This window comes from Somniosus microcephalus, chromosome 23 (assembly GCF_052327205.1).
Source record: "Somniosus microcephalus isolate GS21.2 chromosome 23, FLI_Smic_1.0, whole genome shotgun sequence".
NCBI lineage: Eukaryota > Metazoa > Chordata > Chondrichthyes > Squaliformes > Somniosidae > Somniosus > Somniosus microcephalus.
The window spans coordinates 15754573-15770189 of NC_141009.1; the positions used below are offsets into that span (position 1 = coordinate 15754573).

The following is a 15617-nucleotide window of genomic DNA, read 5'->3' on the forward strand; positions in this document are numbered from 1 at the left end:
GCTGCCACCGCTTGTTTGAATGAAGCCGGAGCCGCTTCTCCCACAGCAACCGCCCGACTGCGCATGCGCCGCCGTCGCGATGGGGGGGCTGGCTTGCGGTTGACGTCATGGGCTCCTGCCAGCTGTGGGGTGGATACAAATAACAACAACAACTTGCATTGATAGACCATTGGACGTCCCAAAGCGCTTTACAGCCAATGTGGTACTTTTTGAAGTGCAGTCACTCTGTTGGAAGCCACTCCCACAAACAGCAATGTGATAACGACCAGATAATCTGTGTTTTTTTTTAGTGATGTTGTTTGAGAGGTAAACATTAGCCACGACAAGGCCTTGGACAACGTGGACCACTTTCCATACCTCGGGAGCCTACTGTCAACAAGGACAGACGTCGACGACGAAGTCCAACAACGCCTTCAGTGTGCCAGTGCAGCCTTCGGCCACCTGAGGAAGCGAGTGTATGAAGACCAAGAACCTAAACCTGGCACTAAGCTCATGGTCTACAGAGCAGCAGTGATACCCGCCCTGCTGTATGCCTCAAAGACATGGACCATGTACAGCAGGCACCTCAAAGCACTGGAGAGGTACCACCAACGCTGCCTCCGCAAGATCCTGCAAATCCATTGGCAGGATAGGCGCACCAACGTCAGTGTTCTTGCTCAGGCCAACATCCCCAGCATCAAAGCTTTGACCACGCTCGATCAGCTCTGATGGACGGGTCACATCGTCCGCATGCCCAATACGAGACTCGGCGCTCCAACACGACAAGAGAGCCCCAGGTGGGCAGAGGAAACACTTCAAGGACACCCTGAAAGCCTCCTTGAAAAAGTGTAACATCACCACCGACACCTGGGAATCCCTGACCCAAGACCGCACAAAGCGGAGGAGAAGCATCCGGGAAGGCGCCGAACACCTCGAGTCTCTTCACCGGGAGCAAGCGGAAGCCAAGCGCAGGCAGCGCAAGGAGCGCACATCAACCCAAGCACCCCACCCACCCGCCCCTTCAACCACCATCTGCCCCACCTGTGACAGAGACTGTAAGTCCCGCATTGGACTCATCAGTCACCTGAGAACTCATTTTCAATGTGGAAGCAAGTCATCCTCGGTTCCAAGGGACTGCCTAAGAAGAAACATTAGCCAGGACACCCCTGCTCTTCTTCGAAATACTGGCCGCGGGATCTTTTACGTCCGCCTGAGAGGGCAGACGGGGCCTCGGTTCAACGTCTCATCCGAAAGGCTGCTCCTCTGACAGTGCAGCAGTCCCCCAGCACTGCACTGGAGTGCCAGCCTAGATTTTTTGTGCTCAAGTCTCTGGAGTTGGAACTTGAACCCACCACTTTGTTGAGGTAGATACAACAACAGCAACAACTTACATTTTTATTGCGCCCTTAATCTAGTAAAACGTCCCAAGGCATTTCCCAGGAGTACTATAAGACAAATATTCTTGTCTCCCTGCCTCCCTTGACCAACACCAGTTTGCCTATCGGGCAAACAGATCAACGGAGGATGCAATCACTACTGCTCTACGCTCGGCACTGAATCACCTAGATGGTAAGGAGACCTACATCAGAATGTTGTTTATAGACTACAGCTCAGCATTCAACACTATCGTCCCCAACAAGCTGGCCACCAAACTCCAAACTCTTGGCCTGAACACTTCCCTCTGCAACTGGACCCTGGACTTCCTAACAAACAGACCCCAGTCTGTCAAATTAGGCAACCACACCTCCCCCCACCCCCCTGACCCTGAACACGGGGGCTCCACAAGGATGTGTGCTGAGCCCCCTCCTCTACTCCCTCTTCACCCACGACTGTGTGGCTGTTAATGGCTCCAACACCATCATCAAGTTTGCAGATGACACCACAGTAGTAGGCCAGATCACCAACAACGATGAGTCAGCCTACAGGGAGGAGGTCCAGCATCTTGTGAAGTGGTGCGCCGACAACAACCTGGCCCTTAACACCAAGAAAACAAAGGAAATAATCGTGGACTTCAGGAAGTCCAAAGGAGGAAGTCACACCCCCATCCACATCAATGGGGCGGAGGTGGAAAGGGTGGCCAGCTTTAAGTTCCTTGGAGTCCACATCACGGAAGACCTCTCCTGGTCCCTCAACACCTCCTCTCTGGTGAAGAAGGCCCAGCAGCGCCTATATTTCTTGAGGAGGCTGAAGGGATGTAATCTGTCACCCCTGATCCTCTCTAACTTCTACCGCTGCACTATAGAGAGCATCCTGACAAACTGTATCACGGTATGGTACGGCAGCTGTAGCTCCCATGACCGGAAAGCCCTGCAGCGGGTAGTCAAAACTGCCCAACGCATTACCGGCACCCGGCTACCGACCATAGAACATATATATCAGAAACGCTGCCTACGGAGGGCACGGTCCATCATCAAAGACCCTACCCACCCCAGCCACAGTCTGTTCGCCCTCCTACCATCTGGAAGACGCTACAGATGCATTCGCACCCGTACGACCAGATTTAGGAACAGCTTCTTTCCCAGGGCTGTCATCCTACTGAACTCCACAAATAAACACTAAAGCCTGCACATCTGCCGATGCACTTTATTATGGTCATATTTATGCTAATATATATGTACAAATGTATGTTGAAATGTTTAAGTGTCCAAATCCAAATTGTACAATCTCGGGAGCCGCAAGCCTACATTTCGTTGTACTGCACTTGTGCACTAACAATGACAATAAAAGTTGATTTGATTTGATTTGATTTGATTTGACACCGAGCCACATAAGGAGAAATTAGGGCAGATGACCAAAAGCTTGGTTGAAAAGGTGGATTTTAAGGGGGGGGTCTTAAAGGAGCAAAGAGAGGCAGAGAGTTTTAGGGAGGGAATTCCAGAGCTTAGGGCCTTGGCAGCTGAAGGCACGACCACCAATGGTTAAGCAATTACAATCAGGGATGCTCAAGAGGGCAGAATTAGAGGAGCGCAGATATTTTGGGGGGTTGTGGGGCTGGCGGAGGTTACAGAGATAGGGAGGGGCGAGGCCATGGAGGGATTTGAGAACAAGAATGAGAATACTGAAATCGAGGTGTTGCTTAATTGGGAGCCAATGCAGGTCAGCGAGCACAGATGATTTTGTCGTTGCTGTTGTCTGTGGCCTCTTGCAATCCTGATTGGCTGCTGCACATGCTCTGTCTACAGAGATGCACGTACACCACATGACATGAATTGTTAACTTTGGACAAAGAGTTTTTTTTGTTTTAGCTCATCAAGGTTAATGCTGGGATAGAACATGAGGGGCCTAAATAGAGTGGATAGGAAGCACCTATTTCCCTTAGCAGAGAGGTCAATAACCAGTGGGTATAGATTTAAAGTAATCGGTAGAAGGATTAGAGGGGAGTTGAGGAGAATTCTTTTCACCCAGAGGGTGGTGGGGGGTCTGGAACTCACAGCCTGAAAGGGTGGTAGAGGCAGAAACCCTCACCGCATTTAAAAAGTACTTGGATATGCACTTGAAGTGCCGTAACCTACAAGGCTACAGACCAAGAGCTGGAAAGTAGGATTAGGCTGGGTAGCTCTTGTTCAATCAGCACAGATGCGATGGGCCAAATGGCCTCCTTCTGCACCATAAATGTTGTGATTCTATGAACATGCTTCCATTTCAGGTACCCAGTGTCAGTATCAAGCCCTCCCAGGTCAAGTATAGCACACAGCTAGGAGCAAAGTAAGTCTCCCCGATTAATTGTGTTAAAATAGCTAAGGATGAAGTTGATAACAAAATAAACTAGGAGTTTTAGTGGACTAAACACTTCCAATCAATGCAGAGCAGCAAACAACAAAGTAAACCACATAGCCCAACTGTAGAGTGTAAGCCAGCAGACGCCACGATCAAACTGTACCGTGCTCTGGTCAGGCCACATATTGAGTACTGTGTCCAGTCCTGGTCACCAAGAAACAAGGGAGACATTCAAACACTGGAATCAGTGTAGCGAAGAACCACAGGGCTGATCCCAAGTATTAAGGCTATCCATTTTTTCATTACACCCCTTGGATTGTTTTTCCACTTTAAACACATATATAAGTTCAAGTTGTTGGTTTTGAGAAACGTGGCCTTGAAAGAAAGCATCTGACTGATAAGCTTACAAAGGTACACAAGATAGTTAAAGGTAGAGAAAAGATAAATACGGAATGATTTTAAACTATATTGTGAGAGGGAGACACACTAGTTAAAGGTAAATTTAAAACAAATATCAGGAGCTTCTTCACACAAAGACTGACTGGCGCATGGAATGGACTTCTGGATAGAGTAGTGGAAGTGAAAACCCTGGAACCATTTACGAAAATATTAGATGCTGCAATGAGGGGAATATAGAGTCTTTCTGGACTGAGATGGATAAATATCCTTCGTCATCTATAATTATCTTGTGACCTCCATTCCGCCACAAAACGTGCTTCATTTTCAACACGAGTAGCTTCATTTCCAGCCTTACTACACCAGTGTAATATTCCTTCTATTCCCCACACAAGATATTCTGTGGCCCCTCTGAGTGAGATTGCCAATCAGTGTCGAATTAGGAACAGTTTTGTGCTGCAGGTTTATGCCCAATAGGAACTGGTTGAGGATGCGCAAACTCATTTCACATTGATAGTGTGCTGAATTGTGTCTTTCCGCCACATCAGGCTTCCACCAAGAATTGAAAAGTCTGTTGCTGCATTGGGTCAGACACAAGTGATGAAGGTCTCCTCTGTTGATTGTTAGGGTCCTGGATGAAATCACATTTAGCCAGCACTCATCCAGTTCATAGTTATCATGGGCCCACAGCACCATATTTGGCACTAAGTTGGCAGTCTCACTCACGAGATGCCACAAGATGATTTGTGCAGTCAGTGGAAATAAATACACTGATGTACTTGGGCATGTTGTTCTGAGATTGAGGTTGAGGCACGTTCTCAGGGCAGCTGGATTCTACCTAATGTCTGAGTGCTTGATGTTACATTCTCCAGTCACCCAAGTTACAAACTCATACATTATGGAGGTCATGGCGAATAGCTAACCACTGCCTCAGTTCCCTTGGTCACTTTTCCACTGTCAGTTAAGTCTGCCTGACTGCAGCATGCACACTTCCGATGGTTCTAGTTTGCAAACTTCCTTCAGTTTAATTTATTAAGTAGCCTTCTTTAATATTTTAGTAGTGTTGATTTTTGCAGTGAATATAATCCTATTTTTGGTTCATGTGCTTATTGCTCTGTGGATAAGGAAGATAACTAGCCACTCTTATTGCTCTGGCTCAGGCTGAGAGACATCATCATTCTGTTGTATGATAGCATGTATTTGTATCAGCTGGTTCACAGTCAGGGCAATGGTGCACCCATGAGGCAGAGTAAAATGTGTTTTGTTTCAGGAAAGCAAAAGAATGCAAGACAAACTAATCGCAATATTGATGTTTACAAATTACACGCAGAAATCAATATGGCTGCAAAATATCACCGAAGAGTCGATGTGGCATAAAGACACAATCCAGCGCAATAGCAAGCCTTCAATCTGCTCAGCTCTAAAGTGAAGCAGCCTTTGTGATTGTGTTACCAGACAACATGAAATACACTAACAAGATGTTGCACTGTGGTGGTTTCCCTCTGAGAGCTGACTGTCTTTTCACTTTACAATTACCCTGGTTATACTCAGCAGCCATTCTAAAGCTACCACCTTAAAACCACTTCATATTGCATTTGATTCCCCCCACCCCTTCCTTTTTGTTGTTTAAATTTGTTCCCCTGTTTTTTCCCATTCTTCTCCTGACAGCAGTGACTCCCGCTGGGAATAGTCCCATGGTTACCGGCAGTCCTCTGGTACCTCATCTAAGTGACCATTCTTTATGTGTAGATCTGGACAGTGAGTGTTTACCACAGACAGTTGGAGATAATTAGGAATGTTTTTTTTTAATTGTAAGCTCTAGTGTTGTCTGTCTGGCTAATTGTCAACCCCAGAACAGGTCAAGGCCTCTCTGATACTGATGTGAAACTCCAAGACAAAACAGCAATTACACTAGGTGATGTGGTGATGCTCAAATTCACAATGACGTCACTGCATTCTTCCCTTTATACTAAAAATATCTTACTTGAAAAAAAGCAAAAAGCACAAACAAGAGGTGACTGCAGGGGGTTTGAAACCCATTATACAAACACAGGGATGCAATTAAAATGTGTAACCTCAGTCCCACAGTGCAGCTTATCATCCAGGTTGAAAAGACCAGGAGAGAAGGCAAGGTTAATCAATAAGTAATGGTCATGTGACTCAGAACTTGGGTTGTAAAAGCCTGTTGATTGTCGGGTGAAGGAAAACATGCCGATAATAAGGAGTTCCACAATTCTGAGATACAGGAAAAGGACAAATTGGAGTAGGTGACAGTGTGCTGATTCTATATGTCAATGGTCTTGATGAAGGCAACAAAATCCACTGTAAAAGTACCAATGGATTGAGTCTTGTAAATTGGATTCTTTCTTTAGCTAATCATCTCCCTCAACCAAAGTTCTGTGAACACAGTTATTAACAGATGTTTAAGGGAAATCCATGAAAAATTATCAAGGAAACAGCCCTGTAGGTCTAATTTATGATGCCTTCCACGCTCCCAGCATTAACTTTGTGAAATCATTTTGGAAATTTGCAAATTAACTTTCAACACATATGGTGTATATTCCAGCTTTGCCTCATTCCCATCTGTTATCCCTGAGCCGGTGAGTAATGGGACTAGCTCTGCCCACAGTGTAACAAAGGCTACATAATTCACAAAAACTTTCTTTTATCACTTCAAACTGAAATGCGAACAAGACTTCTGTGTAACATTGTATTTTTTGTGATAATTGTGTAATGCTTGGGAATAGCTTGCTACAACACACAGCCAGCAATAGCAAAAGTTCAACGACAAGTGCAGTTTCAGGGATTCCAAATTTAGTAGCCTTCACATTTTTTTTACAGAGTTCAATATCATCTGTGGAATTCTTCAGTATTCCATTCGGTTTTTATTTTACAGGGGTAGTTCTTTCTTTGCTCATCAAGGTAAGAGATGACCCTGTATGGTACTGAGCCAGACAGACTGGAAGTTTTCCTAGATCCAATGTCTGGCCTGCTGATAGGGATGCTGGAATTGGCGCTTGTTTTCCTACTGCTGATCGGCAGCTGGTGACCTCTGCTGACTATGTACATGTGTGGATGTTGGATGATATCAACACTCACTGCCCAGGCCTGCATCAGCAGAATGACCACTTGGACTCAGTATTGGAGAGTGGTAGGTATTCGGGGAACTGTGGCGCAGCAGAAATCAACAGGGGAAACATTGGGTTGGTTTGCACCTCTCGTTAGCGCCCCTGGGGGACGCAAATCCCCAAGTGTCCGGGCATGGTGCCGCTAACGCCTCCCGCGAGGTTCAGCGGGAGGTTAGCGGCGGCGGTAGCCGGTAGCGCCATCGCCGTGCCCCGCTTGCACCCCCTGACCTATCGCCGGATGATATGCCCAACAGGATCAGCAGGCGTTTTTGCAGCGGTGGTGGCGCTACTTAAAGGGCAGGTGTCGGGCAGCCATTTTTTTTTTGGCCGGCTGCCAGCACCTGCCCCCTTTCCCTTTTTTATGCGGGGTGCCAGTCGTAATCGCTCAGCCCAGCACTCCTCGAGTGAGCTGGGCTGTTTTCATGGCACCCCACTCCTCAGTGGTCCAGCAGGGCCCCGGTGCGTGCAGCGCTGGGGGCCCGTCCTCTTTAATCAGGGGAGGAGGCCAGCAATGACATGGCACTGCTGCACGTAGCACCGCAAAATTCAGTAGCAGTGCCCCAAGCAAGAGGTGGAGCGCTTTCCACAAAGAGAAGTTGCTCCATTCACAATTTATTTCTTTTCAGTTAAATGCCAGCGGTTTTCCATCTCATTATAACAGCGATTGCAGCAGAAGACTCCACGTTCTGGCACTGAGTTATCCATTATCTGGTTATTACGAAGGAACAGGTGTAAGTGTCCACACATTAATTCAGCTGACACATGCGTTGTGTTTCCTAAAGATAATCTGTGGGAATTAATTGCAAGGTTAGTCCGTGAGACTATATTAAAGTAATCCACAGCATCCTTGCAAAATTGCACCAAGATGTTCTGATGTCATAAATGTGACCTTCGGACAGAATGTTGGTCCGCTGCATTAATAATGAACTGACTTTTTCCTCCCAGTCTCTCTCCTCCTCTCCCACTGACGCTTGCTGAGACACAGTTCTACGGGTACTGAGAGCTCTTCTGTACTGACCATTCTTCATCCTCTTTCTACAAACCTGGCCTGCCTATTACTGTACAATGATCTTTTGGAAGCTATTTACAAAGGAAGACAGCACAGCACACACAACCATGATCTTGCCCAACACCCATGAACATACTATTTCCAACAGGTTTTGGTGGATAGCGATAAGGAGTGGGAACCCTGGCTGATTTTTCCCCTCAAGCCCGACGGAAGTGAGGTTAATAGTCCTGCCCTAATTGCTGCCCCAGATGAGCAAAGCTAACTCAGTAGAGACTGGAAACTGAACCTGGAACCCTCTGGTCCATTGGGTTGGCACAACACTATGTGGTGTAGTTAACCATTAAAGGGGAGGTGGGGACAAAGAGAGATGATCAAATGTCTTTTATTAGAACCTTAATGATTCTTTTATTCTATGCAAAATGTGATGCCTGCAAATTTCACTAATCATCCCTACACACACATATTGCCTGTTACCTTGGGGAGCTTCTCTGCAAGATTGCCCCGCAAAATCTCCCTCCTTAAAAATTAGCCTTGTTCAAGGGTTCGGAGTAGGTTCTGCCCAACCAGCAAAAGGTTCTTGGCACAGGGAGAATTCGTAAAAGAGTAATAGTTAAAGTGCCTCAAAAAATGTAAAGAAAAGGAAAAATCCCACCACTGCATATGTTTGTCAATTTTCCAGATTTTCCTGCTGCCTTCTGGTTTTGCCTAAACATATTTTTTTTTAATCTCCTATTTATTTGTTTTGCCACCATTGCCATGCACCTTCCAACTTACCCAGCTGAGAGGAGAGGTAGATGTCCTGTTCCCAGGTCTCTGCCAACACCATTTTTTCCTCCATGAACATTTGCAATATTTATAAGAAACTCCCCTGATGTGCCTGTGGGTATTGTTACTGTCTGATTTGGGCCCTGAGGAGAGGCAATGAGTAGAGACTGGCAGCTTTGACACAGGAAAGGGTGAAGAACAGCAGAGAATTTACAGCACAGAACAGAGGCCATTCGGCCCAACAGATCCATGCCAATGTTTATGCTCCACACGAGCCTCCTTACATCTTACTTCACCTCACCCCATCAACATATTTTTTCGCACAAAGAGGACTATACTAGTCCGATAACAAGTTTACATTCCATTTTGCATTGGTTGCTTGCATGACAGCATTCAAACAAGTTTCTTGTTGTCCTAGCAAGTCAGTCTCCTAGCCCCAGACCAGCTTCTCGGACAGGTACGTGTGTGTGTGCAGGAAACAAAAAGAAGCAAGAAAATAATATCTAAAAACAGGTGTTAAGGGATTATGCTTAGCAGTGGGACACACATTGGGTGCAGATTACAGTGGAAGCCAAGAATTCACAACGCTGGTCTTTCTCCTACAAATTATAAATTACTCTTATTGCATTAGTCAAGAATTCTTGTGCAGAATTATATATTTACTACCCACTAAAGCAAAAAGGAATAAAGCGACTAACATCAGCCAATAGCTAAGTGCATTCTTAGGAAGGCAACACGCAGTCCAGAAACTAATACAGTATAGTCTGTATTCATGAAATCAATAATTTCTCTCCACAACTGTTGTCTCTGACAATTTTCTCATATATCATAAATGTCTGCCCCATTAAATAGTGAATAATGGATGCTGTGAAGGATGTTTTAAGGCTGCAATTCAACTGATGGGATTGCATGGGACCAATAACCTGGCCGTTATGCTAGCTGATATTGTCAATGGTTCCCTCTCCTCGGGTACTGGCCCCCTCCCTTTCTAATGGAGGGCATCATCTGAACCCCAGAATTTAATCAGTCAGAAGTCTTGACCTATTTGACCATACTTTCTAGAATACATATACTCTTTCGACTATAAAGCTTTTCTTTGCCTTTCCCAGGTTATTGTTCTGTGTGGAATTCTCGAGCATCCATGAAACACAGGCGATTGCACGGAAGCTGTTCTCTGCAAGGATTAGATAGCAGAGCATGACATATCAGGGAGAAAATAGTCTCCATCATTTAAAAGGAATACAAAATTGGGATTGATCCTCATGCTGCTGATCTTCCAGAGTGATAGAACACAAGACTGGCTGTGTTAAGAAGTCTAGTCTTTAAGTCAATGATTTCAATACTCAACTAGGTGCTGATTTCAATGCATTAAATTCAATAGCCTGGATTTAGAAACAAGTGTTCACGTGCAATGCAGTTTTGATGCTTATATGAGTTGTTGGAGCATGGTTTGCCAGAGGGATTAGTTGAGGCAGAGGCCATTACATCTTTTAATCAGATAAATATTTGAAGCAATGGAAGATACAGGGCAAGGGGAAAAGAATGGGGCAGTGGGGTTAGCTTTGGATTGTTTTGGTGAACTCAGCACAGATACAATAAGTTAATTGGCCTCCTTCTGTGTTGTAAACTGGTACGATTCTATGGTATGGTTATCAAATAACAGATGAGAAATTACAAGTTTAAGAGGATTGGGAAAAATATTACAAACAAGGGAATTGGTGTGTCGGTCAGATGTACAATGGACCGGATGCAAATTCTTCTGTCTAATAATGTGCTGTAATCCCAAACTCTCAATAACCTTTCCCCTTCCCATCATTGCATCAGAATGACCTTTCCATTTCCCATTCGAACCATCCTTTCAAACCTCTCACTGGGGAACTGGATTCAGAGTGTACCAAACTGATTTCACACAGGACCCTTACAAGTGAGAGTCAGTGTAATCTCATTAATCCCATCAGTTTGGGCTAGATTTTAACAGAGTCTGTGGCGGTTTAAGAACAGTGGACTTGACAGTGCCATCCAGTTCCATTGTTGTTTCATATGCGCTTCTCTTGTCTCTACATTTCAGTTGTGACCTTTCCCCAATGACTTCTGACGCTGGTCAGAGACCACGCCAAGCACCTTTTCAGGGCGTCTGGAGTCGGTGTGATATCTTTTCTTTCCCCCAGAATTGTTGCTGTATTTGACCTGGAGAGAAAAAGCTACTGCACAATGAATTACCTCCGATTTAATTGAAAGACTGCATATAGTTCAAAAGATAGTGGAAACAGCTTTTGTTGCATTGACCTTTTATTGCAGAAATGCACAAATATTGATTGATTCACTTCCTTGTGTCATCATGTTTTAAATAGCTTATAAACTGAATAGTCACTTTAAAATGCAGCCTTTGTTGGCCAGTCACCTGTGCCAGCCCTTGATTTAGTGATGGGTGTCAGTATTGATTTAAGATTTAAGGGAGTAAGCCAAGGTAGAGCATCTGAAAGTTAAGCACAGTCAAGATGGAGTACCATGTACTCAAAGGATGCAACAGGGAGGATTCCATTCAGTCAGGTGCTATCGGCAGACAACAGCCATCTGCTTTGGTCATGTGTCAAACCAATGAGCTTACACAAAACAGAGGAACTTTAAATTTAGGTCAAGACCATTAAAAGGGAATATAACTCTACCCTACTTTGCATAAAAACAGATTAAACCTGAGGATTGCAACAAAGTGAAAAACAGTGACACCCGATAGGCTTCCCTATGTGTGGGTAACTCCTCGTCCGAGCTCCAATCTTTCATGGCTTATTGCAATCTCTTCCACAACTGTATATTAATAGGCTGCCCAATGCTTGATAATTGTTGCCGTGGTGTCTCTATCCACAATACTAGCAAGCTGGGGTTCATATCTCAAGAAACGAAACAGAAAATGCTGGAAATACTCAACAGGTCAGGTAGCATCTGTGGAGAGAGAAACAGAGTTAACACTTCAGGTCGATGACCGTTGATAACTCTCCCTCCCTCCACCAACCCCACCCCCGCCGCACCTACACTATCCCCTGTCCTACTCCCCTCGTGTGAAACAGACTTTATTGCAGTACCTGTGAGATATGCACCTATTGCAACTCAAGAAATGCTGTGATTTACTGTCACTAGTAAATTATTGTCCGTTTACTGGTGAGTGACGTGGAGGTGCATTACGTAAGGTGCCAAAGAATGCCTTCAGATGTAAGCTAATGACACCCAGATTTTCCTTGCCATCACTACCCTCGACCGTACAACTGTCACAGTGCAGTCTAATTGCTTATTCAACATGAAGTCATGGATGAGTCAGAACTTTCTGCAGTTCAGTTAGTAATGCCAAAGCTGTCCTGTTTGGCCCTGCCAGAGACTCTGCACTTGCACTCTATGCCGATTCCATCCCCACTAAAACTGGAACTTCAATGTTCTGCTAGACTGAGCTTCGCTTCAAAGCCAACATCATCAAGACCACCTATTTCCACTTCCAAAATATCGCTGATCTGTCTCAATTGCACCCCCACTGCTGCAGAAGCCCTTATTCATGCCTTTGTCATGTCTCAACTCAGCTTTACCAAATCATCTCGCAGACCACCCAAGCTCCACCCTACACATAGCAATCCATCCACAACTCTGGTGCCTGCAACCTACACCGCACAAATTCCCACCGTCACCTCTGCCTTCCCAGACTTTCATCGGCTACCCATCCCTCAGCACATGGAGTTCAAAATCCTTGTCTGAAAATCCCTCCACATCCTTGCTTCTTGCTACCTCCTCCAGTCATATGTCTCCGCTTCGAAACCCAGCTCTTTGAGCTCTCGTCCAATGTGTTCCTTCCCCGCGCCCCCCACCAACCTCTTGTCACCAATGGCAGAGCCTTCCACCATCTTCCACCCACTTCAAGCACCGCCACCTTGCTTCATCCCACCATACCTATCAAAGCCTCCTTAAAAACCTATTTTTGAATTTTCCTTCACTCACCTCCCTTAATTCCCCTCTTACTCCTGCTCGAGTCCCAACTCCAAACTGTGAAATGCCTTGGGCCATTAAAAGTGAAAGTTTGTGCATACTATTCCAGGAGTACCAGCAGCTCTCCAAAACTTCACCCCAGTGGCCAGTTTTGGTGTGCGATTTGACCATGGAGACATTACAGCTGGGCCTAAAAGCTGTTCTTGGCCAACATTCAAATACTTGTCGTAGCAGTATCTAGATAGTAATCAGGAGCAGGAATCCCTTTTGTTTTTTGTTCTAAATATCTCAGGATTGCCGAAGCCAATTGTACCGTCCTCTACTGCCACCCGAACAGATCAGCAAACTCATCACAGACTGGGGATCGAACCTGGACCTTCCAGGTCTACAAGTCAAAATGACCTTGCATTTACCCATTGAGTCATCGGAGAAGCTCCTCCCCAATGATTTTAATTACGAGGGTGATGTCCATGGCCAAAGTGTTTTTTTTTAAAAAAAGGACTTGCTTACAAAAGATGCAACACAACAATTTCCAAAAGTTGTCAAATCATTCACATTTATTAGCACAACTGAGAAATACAGATCACTCCAAGGACATTTCATTAACTTTTCTATTTTCCAGTAAATCAGTTTTATAAGTTAAAAACACACATGATTATTGGAATCCCTTACAAACACCAAACCCATTTGGTCAAGCCAGTTGATCTCAAAACACAGTGACCAATTATCCTCATAGAAAAGGATAGCAAGTGTTATATACATAGACTCCAATCTGCACACTGATTCAAAGTTCTACAAGTGTCCTTATTGCATTGTTTTTCAAACAGACAGTACAGGCGGCCCAGAACTGTAACAAGCAAGTACACTACATTTTCTACATGCTCCAGAGGAACGAAAGCAGCACTGTCTCATAAGTGGAATTTCACCAACATGCCACGTTAATCCTGAGTGAGCAATGTGTGCAGGGTATTAAATATATGCAAAGCATTTGTAAAAAAAAATTAGTTGTTTTGCCCCCTTCCCCACACCATTGTGCTGTGAAGAGGCCAGCTTGTCCCAGGACCTCTGATTTAATGGTTGTTTTACAGACTATAAGGAGGTGCGTCAGTGTGGCCTGGGGAAGTGGGCGATTTGTCCCAGACTCATTTCTCTGCTCCCCTGTGGGGAATCATTCATATTGTTCACCCGAAATGATCCAAGCGGAGATCATGAAATAATGATATGGGAAACCGTGGCTGTTTTGAGCATTGGTATTGCAGTCACTGAGCAGGAAATTTGCACCATCAATTCCAACTTGGCCAAAATTTTTATCAGCATGTTTGAAAATCCAGTGCGTGGAGAGTTAAATTTACAAGTCGTCTGGAAGTCAAAATGATAAAAATCAAACCAAGAAGTAAAACTAGCCCCAGTGTGATCTGACAGGAGGATATTGCTGCAAGTCAGTTACATTTGTTCATCTGAAGGTTCAATTCAGTGAAGAGCTCATATAATGTGTTGCAGTTCCAAGAGAATGACTGTGGGTCTGTCTCTAGTATGGGGCTGGATTTGTACTGAGCCTTGAAATGAACAAGGCTGTGGACAAGCAGCAAGTTCAAAAAACAAATTCAAATTCTGCTGGTGCACCAAGGGTCTAAACCATGTTACCTGAATTGTTCTAAGTTTTCATTAGCATGCACGTACAGTACTTGGCCTTCATTTTGCCAAGTCTGAATCTCAGGTCATGTTGGCTTTGGGAATCTCTGAGCAGTGGCCAAACACTTGCCAAAGGAGGGAACGGCAAAGCCAGAGTTATCTTCAGGCCACTCGTACACATTTGCCTAGCATTTGGTTCACAGCAGCATCAGCAGAAAGAGGAATTCAAGTGAGTTACCAACCGGCCCTCTCAGCCCCAGGTGGTCCTCTCCAGGGGAAGGAGAAAGTAACTTGAAAACATGCCCCCATATAAAAATGTCAACATTTTCTTGGTTACAGTTCTCACTGTCTGTAAATTAATAAGCATCTCTATAATCTGTCATCGGTTTAAAAACCAGGCTTTTGTGTAGACATATTCTAGCATCAGCTTAACTTGTATAAAGTTATTTACATGAGAAATTGTATTACTGAGAATTGTACACATTTACATCATTAACAGTAAAATTATTGGACAACCCATGGGTGTGCAGTTAAGCAAGGGCCCTGGAGCTGTTATTGTCACGATATACTTGTTCTAAAGGTAGCCTCCCCTTCACTTGGTCTGAATTTAAAGTGTTGAAAGGCGGTCAAAAAAAAAATTCACTAGTTTCCATGTGTTTGAAATGCTTCAGTCAAAACTCACTAGATCCTGAAAAATGAAGCAACATCATTCCCCGCTTTTCATACATCTCCCCCCTCCAGCCATTTTTAAATTTAATTTCCGCCAGGCTTTCAGGTCAAATCTGCTTTACAAATCATCATCCTCAACCTGAGGCAACCTGTTCCAAGACCTCAGTCACCCCGTGAGTTTTCCTGCCGTCTCTCTGGAGAAACGTTTTGTAACCCCTCCCATTGGGCAGTCTGGATAAAATTGGCAGCTCAGCAAGTAGGCAAAATCTCAGTGGAGAACTGCAACTCTATTACTTGGACCTGGTACTGATTTGCTGCTTATTTTCTGGAAACACAGAGAGTTCCAGATGGTGACA

The 15617-nt window shown here is 44.8% G+C and overlaps 1 protein-coding gene across 2 annotated transcripts in view; it reads right to left on the reverse strand.

Annotated features, from left to right (window-relative positions):
• Positions 1 to 15617, reverse strand: part of gpr107 (G protein-coupled receptor 107) — a 131388-nt gene that overhangs the window by 4843 nt on the left and 110928 nt on the right. Inside the window, exon 18 of one of the 2 annotated variants that reach the window (XM_085965460.1) lies at positions 11242 to 11934. The exons of the other annotated variant lie outside the window; for it this stretch is intronic. Within the exon in view, the coding sequence (XP_085821586.1) occupies positions 11916 to 11934 (19 nt within the window). The 3' untranslated portion in view covers positions 11242 to 11915. Of the gene's footprint in view, positions 1 to 11241; positions 11935 to 15617 lie in introns of those variants that run through there. 2 annotated transcript variants of the gene reach the window in all.